The sequence below is a fragment of the Netta rufina genome (genome assembly GCF_964035555.1).
Source record: "Netta rufina genome assembly, chromosome: 5".
NCBI classification, from domain to species: Eukaryota; Metazoa; Chordata; class Aves; order Anseriformes; family Anatidae; genus Netta; species Netta rufina.
The window spans coordinates 53,041,028-53,058,129 of record NC_140128.1 but is presented as its reverse complement, the minus strand read 5'-3'; the positions used below and the strand labels follow the sequence as shown (position 1 = coordinate 53,058,129).

The following is a 17,102-nucleotide window of genomic DNA, read 5'->3' as shown; positions in this document are numbered from 1 at the left end:
GGAAGGAGCGATGCTAGGGACAGCGAGCACCGAGGACGGACAGTGGGTCAGGTACGGGCTTGCACAAGAGCGCAGCGGGAACAAGGGCAGCACTTTAATTTGGGGTTGTGCGTGGAGAAACATCACCTCTCCCTGTGAATCAGAGAGGCTAGAGAGGAGTTTTAGGCTTAGCAAATCCTTTGCCTGACTTCCTTACCGAGGAGCGCTGATTCCCCGTACCAGACGCAGGAACTGGGCCGCAGACTCCCAAGAGCAAAGCACGACCCAGCCCAAGGCTGGCTGCTACCAGGACAGCTCGCCCAGGGCTAGCAGGACCCAGGGGCTGCGTGCCAGGCGCTGGCCACCCGCTGGCCCTTCTGAGCTTCCCCGCCTGGGAGCAGCCCGCACCATCGCGCTTTGCCCTAAATCACATCCCACTTCGGGCTGCGGATTCACGGGATTTTTGACAACCCTCGCTTACCAAAAACCTTTCCCCAAGCCCCAGGGCGACAAGCCCGCAGTGCCGCTGCCTCCCTTCCCTGCGCGACCACCCCCCCCCAGAGCCCCCCGACGTCGGCAGCGGCACGACGGGGACCCGACCTCCCCCAAACCCCCCTCGACAGCCCCTATACCCCCCCCTCATCCCCCACACACCTCCCCCGGCCCCCTTCGTGCCCCCGGCCGCCGGGCGGAGCCCTCCCCGGGGCACCCCACAGCCCGGCCGCCCCTCGCCCTGCCTCCGCCCCGACGGGGCGGCCGCGGCCGGCGCCGCCCCACAGCCGGGCCGCCGGGCTATATAGGGCGGCGGGGAGCGGGGCGCAGCGCGGCGGAGCCATGGGCAACCGGGTGGCTCGGGGGGACTTCGAGTGGGTCTACACCGAGCAGCCCCACACGCAGCGCAGGAAGGAGATCCTGGGTACGTCGGGGGGGGTGGTCCCGGGTTGGGGTCCCGGGGCTGGAAGGGGGCTCCGGGGTTGTTCCCCCTCCGGAGGCAGCACGGCGAGGTGCCCCCCGGCTTTAGTGCAGCAGGTGGAAGAGCACGGGGGGGCTTGTCTGCCTCTCCCAGACAACATGCTCCGGGAATTTCTTTCCACGCAGTTTCCTCCTTCAGCTCGAACTGCTCCGCTTGTCAAGGCAGCGGGGCTTGGCTGGGATCCCTCCTCAGTGCCAGATCTTTTTGGTGGCAGTGGCACGAATGGGGATGTGGGTGAGCTTGCCAGAGAGCAGCAGAATTCCCTGCTGCTTGCTTTGTCCTGGCAGTAAGGAGGTACAGCTACCTTGTTTTTTCCTGTTGTGCAGGCAGCATTTAACTGTACATATAAATATGTTGGCTTGGGGGATTTGGGGTTTTCTGAAGCTGATTTCTGAGAAGAACCAATAATTCTGAGTTCCTGCAGAATATTGTTGAGTATTTCCTGATTTTTTTTCCCTTCGGCATTTTATCAATAAAGAAGACTCTGACTCATTTTTCCTTCCCTCCGATCAGCAGGATAAAGTTGTTTAAAGATCCCTTATAAAGGAAGGGGCTGGGGCTTGTGGCTGAGGGCTGGGCAGGGGCTGCGATAACCAGATGCCATCTCTCAGCTCCTCTGCGCTCTCGTAGCTGAATCCAGGATGGGTCTAAGCTAGAAAAACATTTCCCATGTAGTTACGGTGGTGGAACATCCTGGTACAGGTTTGAATAGTATCCAGGAAAATAGCTATTATTTTACTCTGTAATAATGATAGAGAGTCAAATGATATAATTGTATAAATATGCTGCCCTTTGGTATCGTGCCACTGATGCTTTTGGTGACGGGAGCAATGTTTTGGTGAGCTCTGGGTAGGAGAGCGTGTGGTGGGGCTCCCCCTGGCTAACCGCCTCCTTTCCACATCTTGCTTGGAGTGGAGTCTGCAGCCCGTGGTGAAAGGCGGTGCTGGAGTGCGTGGGCTGCCTTACCCTTGCCTTGGCAAACTAATTTTTTGGGGACCTATCAGCCTAATGCTTGCAGAGGCTTTGCCTTACACTTGTTTTGGGCTCAGAAAGAGCAGCTGGACTCAAGGTCTGTCTCCTTCCCCCTAGCGAGGGAGCAGGAGGAGCGGTGGGGAAGTGGAGATATGGACGAGCTGGGCAGAAAGGGTCACGAATCTAGTGTCGTGAATGCCAAAACGCCGCCAAAAGTTATGGAAACTATCATGACATCCCGTGTGATATCGGTGTTATCACTGTCACCGTATTGTTCAATGCCTGAGGGTCAGCAAACCCTGGTATTTAAAGTGTACTTGGCAAAGTATCTAGCATCTGTTGAGCAGAGTACTATTCGTGTACCTTTTATACATATGAACATTCATCCATAAATATCCCTGTATTTTACCTTTTTGTGTACAGCATTGCTTTAGGGACAGAAGCATTCCGTGCCGATAAAGGAAGTATTTCCTTCCCTGTAGGTTAATGATTTAGTAGTTAAGTACTGAAACCGGATTGTTTTCTGTTTAGGCTGTAGCTTTTGGAGATGTTGATCTCTCTCAGGCATGGCTACTTGGGTTTTAATGCAAATGGAAAATTATCTATAAGGGAAGAAAATGCGGGGAGCTTGACAAACACATTAGGCAGCTTCTTTCCACAGACGCGCTATTTCCTTATGCTGCTTTCCCAACCTGTTTCTATGGAGTAACCGAGTTTCGTGTCCTGGTTTAATTTTTAGCAGCCCTGGTGCCTCTATGACTTTTGTTGGTGGTGATGATATATCTGAGTGACAAAAATGCCTCAGAGTTAGAGAGATCTTTTCAAGTACTGGCGGTTCAAGCTTTCTGGCCGCAGCGGTTGCAGATTCCCAGGTAGCAGCCCTGGCATATTTGACCCAGGGGTGATCCTTGGGGCAGATGGTTATCTGCTGGGCAGGAGGGCTGTGTGCCGACTGGGCTGGCTGGAAGCTGGTTTATAGCAGGGCTCTGTTGCAACAGATGAGCCTACTAGGGGCACGATTCCTAACTGATACAATTACACCACCAAATAGATCCACATTTTGCACAAGGGCGAGGTAATGCATCTTTTTCTGTCCCTTACCTCTTTGTAGTATTTTCCTCCTAGCCTCTAGGTATTAAAATGTAGCTTGTGCTTGGTGCAGCCTAGGTGCCAGCTGCCTCTACGGTACTAAGGAGCTCTTCTCCCAAGCCGGCACTTCAATCCTACTCTTAAACTCATGGTCATGTTATCCACATTTTTCAGTTTATTAGACCAAGCTGTTTCATTGTTTCCCTCTCACCCTCCTCTTTATGAAAAGCCTGTTACTGTCTTGTGCCAGAACTGAGATTTGTGTGACGTTGTGGAGAGCTGTGTAAGGGAAAGACCTGGCTGAAAACTAACCCAGTGGAAGAAGGGCTTTCATCTGCTATTGGAGGGAGGGGCTAGGTGTAATGTAGAGGGGATATCTGCTTCTAGTAGAATTAATATTTCAACATTAATGGCAGTAAGGGTCTATTGGATTAATTTGTGTAGTACTACGATCTTACGCAATGGGAAGTGTTGGTGTTTTTTTCTGTCTTGAGAGAAAATGAGCAGACTTATTGCTCAGGTGCTGGTAACACCATAAGCACACAATGAATGGTCATTTCATCTGCAATCAGTTCTCCAAATGCAAGCAGTGAGCAATATGTTGTGGCATGGGAAGAATGAGATCCTGTATGTACTGTGTGTTGGATCTAACTTTACAAATATTGTAGGTTGGTCAGAAGGTGCCTTATCTCTCGGGTTCCTTAGAGAAGCATCTGTTTGCTGCTGAGGATGAGGGCTGAATCAGTGTTGCTCATGATAGGCTGGAAGTAGCAGAGAATGATCTAACATCCAAGCATGATTATATACTTGGTTCTTTGGCAAGTTATTTTATAGCATAGATGGCGTAGATGCTTTATCCTGTAGGAATGCTGAGATGTTAAACTGGGAGGGACAGAAAGGACACAAAGTAAAGGCCAGAATCCATTTTATTTTTGCATTTAGCCAATTTCTGGGTATAATAGCTTCCAGACAATAGGAGTTTTGCTCATTTATTTACAGATTAGTTTAGTATTTCTTACAGATGACTCCTCTGCCTACTTAAACTTCACATTTATGAAAAGTCTGATAAATTGCACCCACTAAAATGTGCAAGATGCATATCTCAGTAGCATAAATCAAAGCTCTGAATTACACATGCTTCTGGCAAAGAAACTGAGCCTGTTTCCCCTTTATACTGCAGTACGTGGGCACGCTGCTGCCACTGATGTGCCTGTTCTCTGATCAGAGCATTCAGAATATCTGCCGTCTCCGTGCTCATGCAAATTCCCTTTGGGGATCACCTCCAAAATAAATCGCACAAGCAGAAAGACCATGTCCTAGGTGTTCGTGGTCTTCTGCTGACAACGTATTACGAGAAACTGAAGGCTTCAGCATGCTCCATGCTGCATGTTTTTGTTTGAGGTTGTTGGGAGCACTCTAACACTCCTGTGTCCCTTTGCTCCCAGCCAGCTAATGACCAAGCATAAACAAAGAGGTCATAGCTGCTGTAATAGTGGTGTGCTGACACCATCCACCTCTGTTATCAGCACCATGGCACCACCGCAGCACTTTGCCTCTGGTGGGTGCTTCTGTGTGACCCAGCTCCCTTGGGCCTGACAGCGCGAAGCAGCTCAGGTCCTCCTGAGGGGCAAGTAGAAGTCCGTGGGTAGTGGATATGTAAAACGTCTGAGTAATTAGTTGGGTCAAAAAGGCTCCTTATTAGTTTGCATGCTGGAGGGGGCAGGAGACGAGGGAAAGCAAAGCTTTTGTCATGCATGCTGTCCTCCGGGTGTGTCCTACCTGTGTCCTGGCTCATGTATGGTTTGAATTAGATGCAACTCAAATGGGCCGTGCTGCTTGTGAGCGTGTTCACAGGCTGAGCTGCTAAAAAGCAAAACACTATCATGTCAGCAGTTATTTGCTTGTTTGTTTTTGGTACAAATACCAGCTCCATTATAAGACGTAGTGTGGTAGAGCCAACATCCTGTGCCTGGTATCTCTTATTTGATCTGGCACAGGCTCATATCTAATACAACATAGTCCAGGACAGCAGCATCACAGACTTTTTTTTTTTTTTCCCCTCCTTTTTTAACATGCCTTCTGAAAATATTATACTGAATAGTATGCCCACTGTGACTATACCTGTGTGCCGCATTTGGGGTCAAAGTAAAGGAAGATAAAGAAATTAAATTCCTTCTCTTGGTGCTACTACCCCTCATGGATGTGAGCACTGCTGCTCCTTTAACTCCACTGCTTCTGTGTTTCTGAACAGCTCCATCGTTTGCTCATGTCCAAATCTTGTGTCTACATAAATGTGCAAATGCTACGTATGTGGTGTCAAAGCAATGACAATTTGTGCCTGTTGTCCTCACTGAGGTCTAACTAGGTCTCTCCAGAGTTATCTTAAAACAAAGCTTTATCAGTGGGACCAGAGAATAAGTGAGGGTTCAGAACAAGGTATTTGTAGAATCATAGCATGGTTTGGGTTGGATGAGACCTCTAAAGATCTTCTAGTCCACCCCCAGCATTGGCAGGGACATCTCTTGCTAGATCAGGTATTCACCGTCCCCTGAGGAGGAGAAACACCAGGAACTGGTGACTGCTTCTCTAGGAACAATTACTCCAGCCCTAACTGGGGATTGCTGTAGAACTATGCTGAGTGCTCCTGGACTCCCGGAAAGGTCCTCTGACTACATTTTTTTAAGCTTGATGTTCTTTGTCAGTGGTGTTTTAGATTGAGGCACGCCTTTAGAAAGGTAACTGATGCTTACACACAACAGTGGAGTGATCTCTGCAATTGTTAATTTGGTTAACAAGTTGTTTCAGAATCATGAATGCTTTTGAAAATAAACTCTCAGCATTTGTTCTCTCTTGACTACTGTTCTTTTATCCACACTGCTGAACAAGTGGGAAGTGCTGTATTTCATCGTCCCGGTGAGTTTTCAGTTGCTCTGAGTTTATGGCATGGAGACTGCGGAGCTGGTTGGGTTGGGCAGAATTATTAACTACCCCTGCATACTGTGCTAAAGTGCTTGCACTGCTTTTTCACCGTGTGCTGACCTTGGAGACAGAAAAGTCACGTTTCTGCACTGCTGTACATCCACCCCAGTATGCCTGCTCTCCCAGTGGCAGTGTGTTGGCTCTGGACAACTGGAAGCAGTGCATGGGGGTAAGCTGTCTGCTGGGCTGAGCTAACAAATCCCAGCAAGCTGGAGGCTGGAGCATGTGCTGCGGAGACAGGGTAGCTGGAACTGTCCTGGTTGTACTCTAAAGGGCAAATCCTGGTCCTCTATGGTCACATAACTTTGTGATTTCATTCCTTTTTCTCCCCTCTACCTAGAATGGCAGAATATTTGTTTGTTTTTCTCATGCTCCTGTTCCCCATCCATGACATGACTGTTGATAAAGAAGAGCTCACTATAAATTATATTTTATGACCTTCTTCATATGCTCGCCCTGACCCAGTGCTTGTTGGGAAGCAGTGGACTCTGGCCTTATAGAAACTGATTGTGTTAATAACGGAATAGTGCTTAGGAAGACAAAGAGAGGAGATTTGGGAAAGACCAGCATGATGCAAGTTCATATACATCTTAGTGTGAAACTCCAGCAGACTCCAGAGGGAGAGTAAGTTTGGGAAGGGTCAGCATTCAACGTTCTGCATTTGCAGCCCTCCCAAAACGAAAGGTCTCTAGCAGACCACTCCACCGGTGGCACTTTGAGCCTTCAGGAGCTTTGCAGCTGCACCTGTCAGCAGCCTCCTGGAAAGAGGAAGCAGTTATCAGTATTAATGATAAGCATGCAGTGTTTTGGCTTAACTATTACACAAAAATTTACTGTTGGATAGGAATTTATCACGTTCAATTTAATATTAAACCCTAGTAAGTTACTTCATAGCTGTCATTTGTGATGAATGCAAGCTGCCCGAATTGCTGCTTGCACACAGTGCTACTGCTGGCTACTGCTCTAAACTCCCTTCTAGGTAAGCTGCAACAACAATAAATAGGTCAAAACTTTTGGTGTTCTCAAATTACAGCATAAAGCATCGCTTAGTCATTTTCCTGTCCACTTAATATATATATATTTTTTGATAGAGGTGATCTGATTTGGCCAGGCAGAACAGATTGGGCCATTTTGTATCTGTGCAACAGCCGGTGTGGTGGCTGCAGTAACTTCTCTCTACCAACTGCATGACTGAAAATTTGAGGTTGCTTGATTTACTAAAGGAATTCCTCACTTTTGGACAGAAACCCCTAAGGCGACATTAAGCTATATACAAATATTTCTATAATGGACTTCCTAACAAGGTCATTATATGAAGTTATTTAAAGCAGGTATCCTGGCACTTTGTGTAAAACCTTTAGTACCTGTCTAGGTATGAGGGAACAATTTCTACCATGTTACCACTTCTAGTGTGAAAAAGTATAATTTCTAAAACTGAAAAAAAAAAAAAAAAGACAAAAACAAAACAGTGAGAACAAAAATCTGGATTTTTAAAGAGATTTTTGTCAAAAAATTAGCGTAACTTGTGAATGTTGTGTTACTAGCGCTTTCCCACCTGCCTGAATACTTCTAATGATGGTTTTGTCCCCTTGTCTGTACAAGGGGAAGAACCGAGGATATCCCTTCTCTCATCATCATCCATGACACTTAATCTTGTCTCTTCACATCTGTCGAGCCTGGCTGCAGTTGACCACCAGGCTCTAAGGTTGTTGGAATAGTTGCAGAGCATGACTGCATCAACCTGCTTCCTTAAGTCCTGCTGCAGACTCCTCAGGCTTCACTCCTACAAAAAACAACTCATTTGCATCCCTCACTCAGTGCCTGGCACTGCTTTCAAGGTCACATGAAGTTATGTGTATTGTCTCCAGTGTTTGTTTATAGTACATACAGCTGCACAGATGCGAATCGTCGTAACCTCGTTTTATGGCATCGGTATCACAGTGATAGGCAGATGACATTTGATTTTCTATTCATAAAATGTGCCTATCAAATTTGTAGGGACGCATTGTGTAACCTCAGGCTCCAGAATGAGTGACTTGTCCTACAGTCTTATCTATGAGAGCTGCAATTATTGATAAATGCAGAGTATGAGTAAAAACAGGGAGGTTGATGGGTGGGCAAAGGCCATTAAACTGGAAAAATTCCAGTGCAAGGTAGCACTGGGAGTGAGAAGTGGGGGGTTTGTAAAGAAGAGATGTGGAGGACAGAGCAGCACCTAGAAGATAAGCTGGAATTCTTTATTTATATATATATATATATATATATATATATATATATATATACACACACACACATACACGTGTATACATATATATATATGTGTATATATATATATATATATATATATATATTTGTAAAAGATCAATTAGACTGCCACCAAAGATTGGTAAGCTGGTCCTGTACTGACATGAGTCAGACCTGGCAAATCTAATCCATGTCCCTCTAATCCTGTATTGCAGTACTTGTGAGGCTGCATGTGGGATTAGCTATGTGATTTTTCATGCCTCTTTCTGGTATGTGACTTGGGAACACTCTAATCAATGGAAACATAGGGAAAAAAAATCTGTATCTTAAAAATTCCTGAAAATATTACTTATTTTCCAGTGATGTTAGCATGTGCAAAGACTTGTGCACGTTGTAAGCAAGTGCAAACACTCACTTATGAAACTTTTCTTAATGCTACAATTGTCATGTAACCACAGAGTAAAACCAGGAGAGCCTGTTGCACAGCCCTCTTGCCCTGCTAGTATGTCTGAAACCAAGGTGTGGAAAGGATTACAAAGGAGGCACCTGTATCTCTCCTCTGCTGAAAATAGCATCTGGATTGGGCATAAAGAAAGAAAAGTGGAAAAACTTGACAAAAGATGCTTTTTGAGCTTACTTTAATGGTTATTAACATCCTAATACTCATCCTCATGAGGGTGCATGGTGCCACTTGTTGACCATCAGGGTCATCCAATATATGTGCACACATGCACTGGACATGAAGCTGTAAGTGGGTATGGAGCCCATACATTAATAAAGTTTTTGCTGTAGTGGTAACTTTGCCCTGGAATTCCTATTTTATAAATCTAGAACCTCAAATTTAAGGTGACAAAAATAAAGAGCACCAGTGTTGATTGTTTACCTGTGAATTAATGAGATTTTCTCTGCATTTTTCTCCTTAGCAAAATATCCAGAGATCAAGACTCTGATGGGACCAGATCCACACTTGAAGTGGATTGTATCTGGAATGGTTTTCACGCAGTTTCTAGCATGCTATCTGGTGAAAAACTTACCTTGGAAATGGATTTTCTTCTGGGCTTATGCTTTTGGGGGTTGCATCAACCATTCACTGACACTAGCTATCCACGATATCTCACACAACGTTGCCTTTGGGAACAAGCAGGCCAAATGGAACCGATGGTTTGCAATCTTTGCCAACCTGCCAGTCGGTATCCCTTACTCTGCCTCCTTCAAGAAATACCACATAGACCATCACCGGTACCTTGGTGGGGACAGTTTGGATGTGGACATTCCCACAGACTTTGAAGGCTGGTTCTTCTGTACGCCACTTCGGAAACTGCTTTGGCTCTTCCTCCAGCCTTTCTTCTACAGTCTGAGACCGCTGTATGTGAACCCCAAAGCAATCACACGGATGGAAATTTTTAATGCCATTGTGCAGTTTTCTGTTGATCTTACCATTTACTACCTTTGGGGGCTCAAACCTATTATTTACTTAATAGCAGGGACAATTCTTTGCATGGGTTTACATCCCATTTCTGGGCACTTCATAGCAGAACACTACATGTTTTTAAAAGGATACGAGACCTACTCTTATTACGGACCTCTGAACTGGCTCACCTTTAACGTAGGCTACCACATGGAGCACCACGACTTCCCCAGCATTCCTGGGTGCAAGTTGCCAATGGTAAGTACAGCATGAGCACAGTTGACTGGATTTTTATAAAAGCTTCTAAACTGATGCAAAGCAGTCACTCTAAATCATAGATGATTCCTTTTTAGAGAAAGGAAAAAAGGAGAAAGCTTTCTGAATTTGTTTCTAATTCTTTCTTTTTTAACCAGGGCATTGAGAGAAATGGCTGCCAAAGTGCTATAATATGTAGGTTATTTGGAGGAAACATGAACTTCTGAGCCTCAGAGGGCTCGAGTAGTATTTTTTTTTTTTTTTTTGCATTATAAGATCCTCAAGCAATAGTCTAAATTTCTCTACTGCCTTTCTTCAGCTACCCAGTTTTGACTCTCGTTAAAGAGTCTTTAAAAGACCAAAGGCCCATCTGAAGTGAGTTAGGAGGCAATCACCACTTGAAAATTGTCTAATGATCAATCTATGTATTAACTCTATTGCTTGATTAACATCAAACAAAAGTCTATTTTTGAGATGACATAAATGCTGGGGCGTGTTCCAGCTTGACACAAATAGCACTAGGAAATAAATCCCCACTCTACATGACTAGTTTTAGCTCTGCTGCCCCACCCACAGAAACTGAGGGTGCCTGGTCCATCAGAGGGAAAGCACCGTGGCTTTGCTCTTTCTAAAGTCAAGCCCCCTGTTGTTTACATTTTATCAGTTGTGGGAATCAAATTTGCAAAGCCCAGGTGTCTAGGAATGGTTTTGAGTCTACCACCAGGAATGTAGCTGCTCTTCTGGATTTTAATGCGAGGGTTCCTCGGCAGTTGTGCTCTCAGTGCCAAAGGTACGTGACTTTGAGTATTACTCCTACACATAGATCTTCTGGCATAGCAGGGAGGAAACCTCTTCTGCTGTTTGGGAGATACTGCAGCAACATCTTCCTGAGGAGGAGGCAGAGCTGAGGAGGCTGAAGCTCTGGAGCTGTGAGCTCCACACTAGTGCAGAACACAACTTTTATGGCAAATTGAGTTTGGGAACTCTGCTTTATGGGTTAATCTTCCTCAAAAAAAGGTTTAAAACAAGAAGCTATCCAGCCAGCAGTTCTGTTTAACACCTCCCCTTGAGTGCCAGAGGCCTGTCCTGTAGAAGCTGGCTATTCCCAGTGGGGTTCAGGGCAGCCAGCGTTCACATGTCAGGTTCTCCCATCGGGCACTCTTATTGCTGATACACCTGATAGCTCAGCTGGGAAATGCATGAGTTTAGCTTTAGTTACAAATGTTCAAACTTGTTAGATAGGCTTAGATACTTAGATTACTGAAATGTAAATACAACAAGAGAAAGAGGTTAAGCTCTGTATCTTACACAAGGGAGGTGAGTGACTAATTGAACTTGCTGGGACTGTTGCTCCAGACCTAAATGAGACCTGAAAAGCTCTTCCCCACCCACATCACAAATAGCTTAGCGTAATTTCTCGAGGCAGTGTAGCAGCTGGAAGTGTCTGCACTCCCGTGTAAAGAGGATGGAGTTATTAGTTGAATTTCATGGACTTGTTTTCATGTGTTTCTTGCTCTAGGGCAACTGAGACTTGCCCTGCTGGTGGAGGAGATACCAGGCCTGTCAGTCGTTTTTGCCCGATAGAACAATATGGAAAACTTGAATCTTTGACAAGTGAACATTTGCAAGTGAAAATCTATTATGAAAGGGGAACTCCTTTGTCAAAACAGCTGTTGTAGAAAATAGTTTGACCATTAAAACATTGTCTGTTCTTTACTGCAAATTGAGGACAAAAAACTTTGCCTCTTTGGTTGAAGGAGAGGGGACAAACTCTCTCTGAATTGCTTTAATGCATGAACTTCATAACAGGTAGAGGAGGAATCTCACCTTGCTTAAATGGTCAGCAGATTTTTCACTCAGCAAAGATGTATTTTTTCCATGTAGTCTTCAAGCACTCAAACGTTTAATAATTGAGTTGCTTGATTTGGATGACTTCTCATTTCTTCAAATATTGGCAAACAAAAAGTGGAAGAAAGTCTTTGTTCTTGCATGAAAGAGAGCGGGGGAGAAATAGGATCAGAAAATAACTGGATCTTAAGCTTGGAAAGTAACAGGATCTTCTGCTTGCTTATCAGAGAAGTAAATTTTGTCCTTTATTACAGGTGTCTTACCCAGTATGTTCTGAGTAATATGTTTGCCACTAGAAAGACCTTTACCCTGGGACTGTGAAAAAATTGAAATATAGTAGGCTGTGCCATAAGCTGCCAGAGAGTGACAGTGAGTGACATTAGTGTGCAGTAAGAACTTGTCCCGCTAGTATAATGAGAGATTACACAAGAGATCATGAAACTTTTCATTGTATGAAAGACCTCTCTAAAAAATACCTGTAGACTTATGACCAGATTAGCCTTTGTGTGAAGCCTTAGAACAATAAAATTGCATTTTTCACCAAGTGAGTAAGAAGATGCATTCTTCATTATCTGAAGGACTGAATAGACTTACAGTGAGGGGAGACAGGAGAACCAGAAGGAACTCAGTACTCGTCCTACAAACAACAGTAAAAATTGCTGTGTTACCAGAGGCAAACAAGTTATTCATTAAGCTTGTGGGAAAAGTGGAAGACATGGTATGAAACCAGATTTATCAGACAGACAAGACTGGAAAACATGGTAGATGTACTCCTTCTGTACTGCAGGTTTCATTAACCCTGTGATGGCCGGGGGGGCTAGCTTGAGTTCTTCTTCCTCTTCAGTCAAGGAGTATGGAGGGAACTCCTGTACTCTGCTTTCTAGCACTCTAAACAATTTTCTTATCTCATGATAAGGATCTCTAACTCCTGGATTGCCTCAGGACAAAAGGTCTGTAACACTTGTGGTGAAATACTAGGTTGTATTTAACTTCCGTGCCTATCTGGTGCTGTGGCGCGGGATGGGGGCATTGCTGTGTGCTCTACAAACACAAAACCAGAAGCAAAGTTTCCACCCAAAAGATTCATTACTTACCTCCTTGATCTACTTGAAGGAAAGCACCAATATACCAGGTGCCAAGTGTTGGCTTATTGTGGACATTGATTTTGGGTTGTCCTTCCACAGTAGGTTTCATTCACTTCTAGCTGCTATCTCTAAGAAGGGAGGAAGAAGTTGAAGCAGACGGGCCTTTCCAGTGCAACAAGGAGAGCTTGGAATGGGGAAGGCAGAGGCAGGATGTAGAAATACTTCGTCACAGTACCATCCTTTTTGAGATGGTGGTAAGACTGGTTGCAAAAATTGCTACCTGGAAAAACTGCCATCCACAGGTTTTGTGCTGCACCCAGAATGCAACATGGGGGATGCCTTTTCTAGCCTACACTATACTTCATAAAGATAGTTTGATGTTGCATTTAAAAGGGGACTGCATTTAAAGGGAAAAAAAAAAATAAATCACTTCCTGCCTACTACTCTGGAAGGTAATGAGGAGATCATTTTGTTTTGCACATGGAGATGCTGAAACAAATGGTAATCGATAAGCTAGTTTTGTTGGGAACCTTTTTTGTGTACATCCATTGTAGAAGAGAAAATATATATATTTTTTCTTTTCCCTCCCATATACTAGTATAATGAAAACAAGCACCAAATATGCTTCCTTGTCATTTCCATAAAAAAAATCCTTCAGCTGTCCCCTCTACCTACATTCATCAATTTTTTCCTCTTCACCATTCCTTTGTCAAAAACATTTTATCATGGTTTATCTTTTCTCCCTGCTTTCTGTACATCTCATGCAGTTTTCCTGCCTGGAGCACAGAGACCTTGCAAAAGATGCAAGCTCTGCCTGCCTTCCTGCACGAAGTGCTGCTGAGCGCAAAGCTAAACAGAGACAGGAGCAAAGAGATACTGAGCTCTTGCCCCGCAGATGGGTAACCCACTCCAGTGCCATCTCCTCTGGTTTCCAGAATGAACTTATTCAAAAAGAGATGGCACCATACCCTGTCGGGAGGTGTTAAACCGATATGCTTGGTGAGCAAGCAACTCCTCCATCCCTTGATGCTGGCAGGCTGCTTGCCAGCTGAGACTGGGTTGCCTGCTTCCAGAGTATGGTATGCACGATCACAAAATTCACGCTTCCCAGTGGGAAGCTTCCTGGTGGCAAAACTGTTTTGTGGCAATTGGGGATGACATTTCTTGTTTATCACAAATGGGAATAATTTAATGTGGTTTTCACTTGGATAACAGCTGCATTCCTTTGGAAAATAGGAAAACTATGGGATCTCCTCAAGTGCTCAGCCAGGGTAGCTGTGTACCATAGGAAGCTTTTGCGGATGGGGACCCGGGACATCCTTTGTGTCTGCATAGGGCCTCACTGGTGACCTTTATTCACCAAGGAGCTTACAGTGTGAACAGTCCTTTCTCTTGTCCTCTCATCCTCTGGCTGTTTAGTTACCCGGCTGGGAAAGAGGAGGATGCAAACCCCAGATTAAGTCATTTCTTACTGTGGTTACAGGAGGAGAGCAGGGAATTAAATCTGCATCTGCAGAGCTTCTACCCAGTGCCTAGAAATCACCCTTCGTCCAGCTATTAACAAATGCATATAAGGGGAAATGTTGGTGTTGTCTGCATCACACTGAAAATGAATCACCTCGGAAGTACAGACCAACACTTGAAAGCAGGATGTAGGAAATTATCAGGCAGTCATAGGTATTCGGTGGCAGGCATAATGAGACCTGAATTAAATCTCCCTCCTCCAACACAACACTACCATGCCACTGGCACAGGGAGTGCACAAGGGCTGAAGTACAGAAGTAAAAGATCATAACAAAACTTGTGTTACACAACCAGCCTCGCAGGGAAGTGACTGCTAGGGAGCTGAGCTAACCACGTAACCAGCAGTGAGCAGCGATGGCTTGTAATTTACTCCAGGTCTCACCTGGAGTGCTGTGTCCAGTTCTGGGCTCCCCAGTACAAAAAAAAGACAGGGATCTCCTGGAAAGAGTCCAGTGGAGGGCCACAAAGATGATACGGGGCCTGGAGCATCTCCCCTATGAGGAGAGGCTGAGAGACCTGGGTCTCTTCAGCCTGGAAAAAAGAAGACTGAGAGGGGATCTCATCAATGTGTATAAATACCTGAGGTGTGGGAGACAGAGGGATTTGGCCAACCTCCTTTCAGTGGTCTATGGGGACAGGACAAGGGGCAATGGCCACAAAATGGATCACGGGAAGTTCTACACCAACATGCGAAAGAGCTTCTTCACGGTGAGGGTGACAGAGCACTGGGACAGGCTGCCCAGGGAGGTTGTGGAGTCTCCTTCTCTGGAGATATTCAAGGCCCATCTGGACACCTACCTGGCAGCCTGCTCCAGGGAAACTGCTTTGGCAGGGGTGTTGGACCCAATGATCTCTTGAGGTCCCTTCCAACCCCTACAAGTCTGTGATTCTGTGATAATTTTGCTCCGGCTGTGAATCTTACCTTTTCACAAAGTCCTGCGTTAAGACTACACCATTACACCATGGATGCAGACTAGTCCCTCCTCCCAGAGGGCCATTTATGTGTAGCTCTAAATTTACAATTTCCCTGGAAGTCTTTGCTGGGCTCCTTGTAGCTGGCTCTGAAATTCTGCAGTGTTTTTAAAGAGAGAAGTCGTGCTGTCCAGCCAGACAAACTGCTTTAGCATAGAGCTTTGTTTGTCTGTGAAGTAGAGTTTTAATAAAACAATGCTCAGGTAGGTGTTTTTATTTTTTTGGTGAAATGTACCATAGATAACACTGATACCCAGGAATTCTCATAGTTCCCCAAACCTGCCAGGTCTGAAACCTCTGTCCTCTGGTTCTGGCCTTGCTCCTCCTGCACCACCACCCACGGAAACATGCAATGCTTCTGTGGTGGCAACAGTTTTAAAACTTGTGGATTTGTAACAGGGATAAAACTTTGTGAAATTCAGGATCTAGCCAGGAGTCTTGCAGTATTTTTAACACTGGGCTGAAGAGAATGGACCACCCCCGGGATCTCCTCCGCCTGGAGGAGGAAGCCCTTGCAGGTTTGCATGGGGATAACAGAATGGAGGAAAAAAAAAAAAAAAGGCAAGCATAGCCCAGGCTGTGTCACTGGCATTTTCTCGATTGCTATTTCTCTCCTCGACAGAACCCTCAGCAGACAAGTATTGCAAGCCTTGCTTAAATACAGCGTGTTGGATTGCTGGCAATTTGTAGGGTGGATTAGTCACCTCACTGCGGAGAGCTCTCCACCTCCCAAGTGAGAGAAATTTGGTTCTGACTGAAGGCAGAGGTCCATCATCTAGCACTGTGAGGCAGAACTTGCATCCAAACTCGAAGTATCTAAATGGGTTTAAGCGTATCTTATTTGGCTGAACTTCAGGAACTTCAGGAACTCACAAGCAATAACAAGTAACTCCAGGTTAGGGCTGTGCTATCAGATCTGAAAAGTGAAATACACCTGACACCGTGCAGCTAAACAGCTTTTTATCTCTCTTGTTCTTCCAGGTGAAGAAGATTGCAGCAGAATATTATGATAACCTTCCCTATCACCAGTCCTGGATTCGAGTCCTGTGGGACTTTGTTTTTGATGACAGTATCAGTCCGTATTCAAGGGTTAAGAGAAAATGCAAGCTGGCAAAAGAAAATTAACGGACTAGCTCCAGCTAGGAGCTGCACTGGTATTTGGTTTGCTTGTTTGAGTGGTTTCAGTGTTCTGTGGGAGGAGAAGGATGCTCCTCTGTGCTGGCATGACGTTGCTACGTGCTCCTTAGACCAAGAGGATAAGTGTCTAAGTTGGATGCACTATTTTAGGTAATATTTAGCTAATACTTTTAAATAAAGGATATTTGTATATGTAACCCTGAGAAACTACGCTAGAGCAAGCTGCACTTACATGAGTCTTGGTCTAGACTTAAAGTTAACTTCCTGGGACAAGCTTTTCCCATGGCTTCAAATGGAGAATATTTGGTGTGTGTGTGTGTGTGTCTGTGTGTAGCTGAGGGCAGGTTTCTCTTCGTGCCAGATGTGATGTAGATGCTTTGCATGCACAGGACCGTGGAAGCAGGGATGACTGGCGTGCAGTAGCAAATGATACTCTAGAAGAGAACACAAGGGTGCCTGTAGCTCACACTTCTGTCTAATCCAGTGTCTGATGCCTGACAATGGCTGGTGGTAGAGATTTTGTATATGAAATGTAAAATGTATGTATTTTTGTACATTTGGATCATTATTTTAGTAGCTGCTGTTTGTCCTTTATTCCAGAACTTTGTTTAAACCTTTTCTCAAACCATTTCTGTTC

General features: G+C 45.1%; 1 protein-coding gene across 1 annotated transcript; it reads left to right on the top strand.

The window, feature by feature from the left end:
* Positions 1-813: 813 nt before the first annotated feature.
* Positions 814-16,453, top strand: DEGS2 (delta 4-desaturase, sphingolipid 2; the record flags this gene model as incomplete). Its single annotated transcript, XM_084288289.1, has 3 exons — positions 814-895; positions 9,160-9,902; positions 16,310-16,453. The coding sequence occupies 3 exons, from the start codon at positions 814-816 to the stop codon at positions 16,451-16,453; spliced, it is 969 nt and encodes a 322-aa protein (XP_084144415.1).
* Between the last annotated feature and the right edge of the window lie 649 nt (positions 16,454-17,102).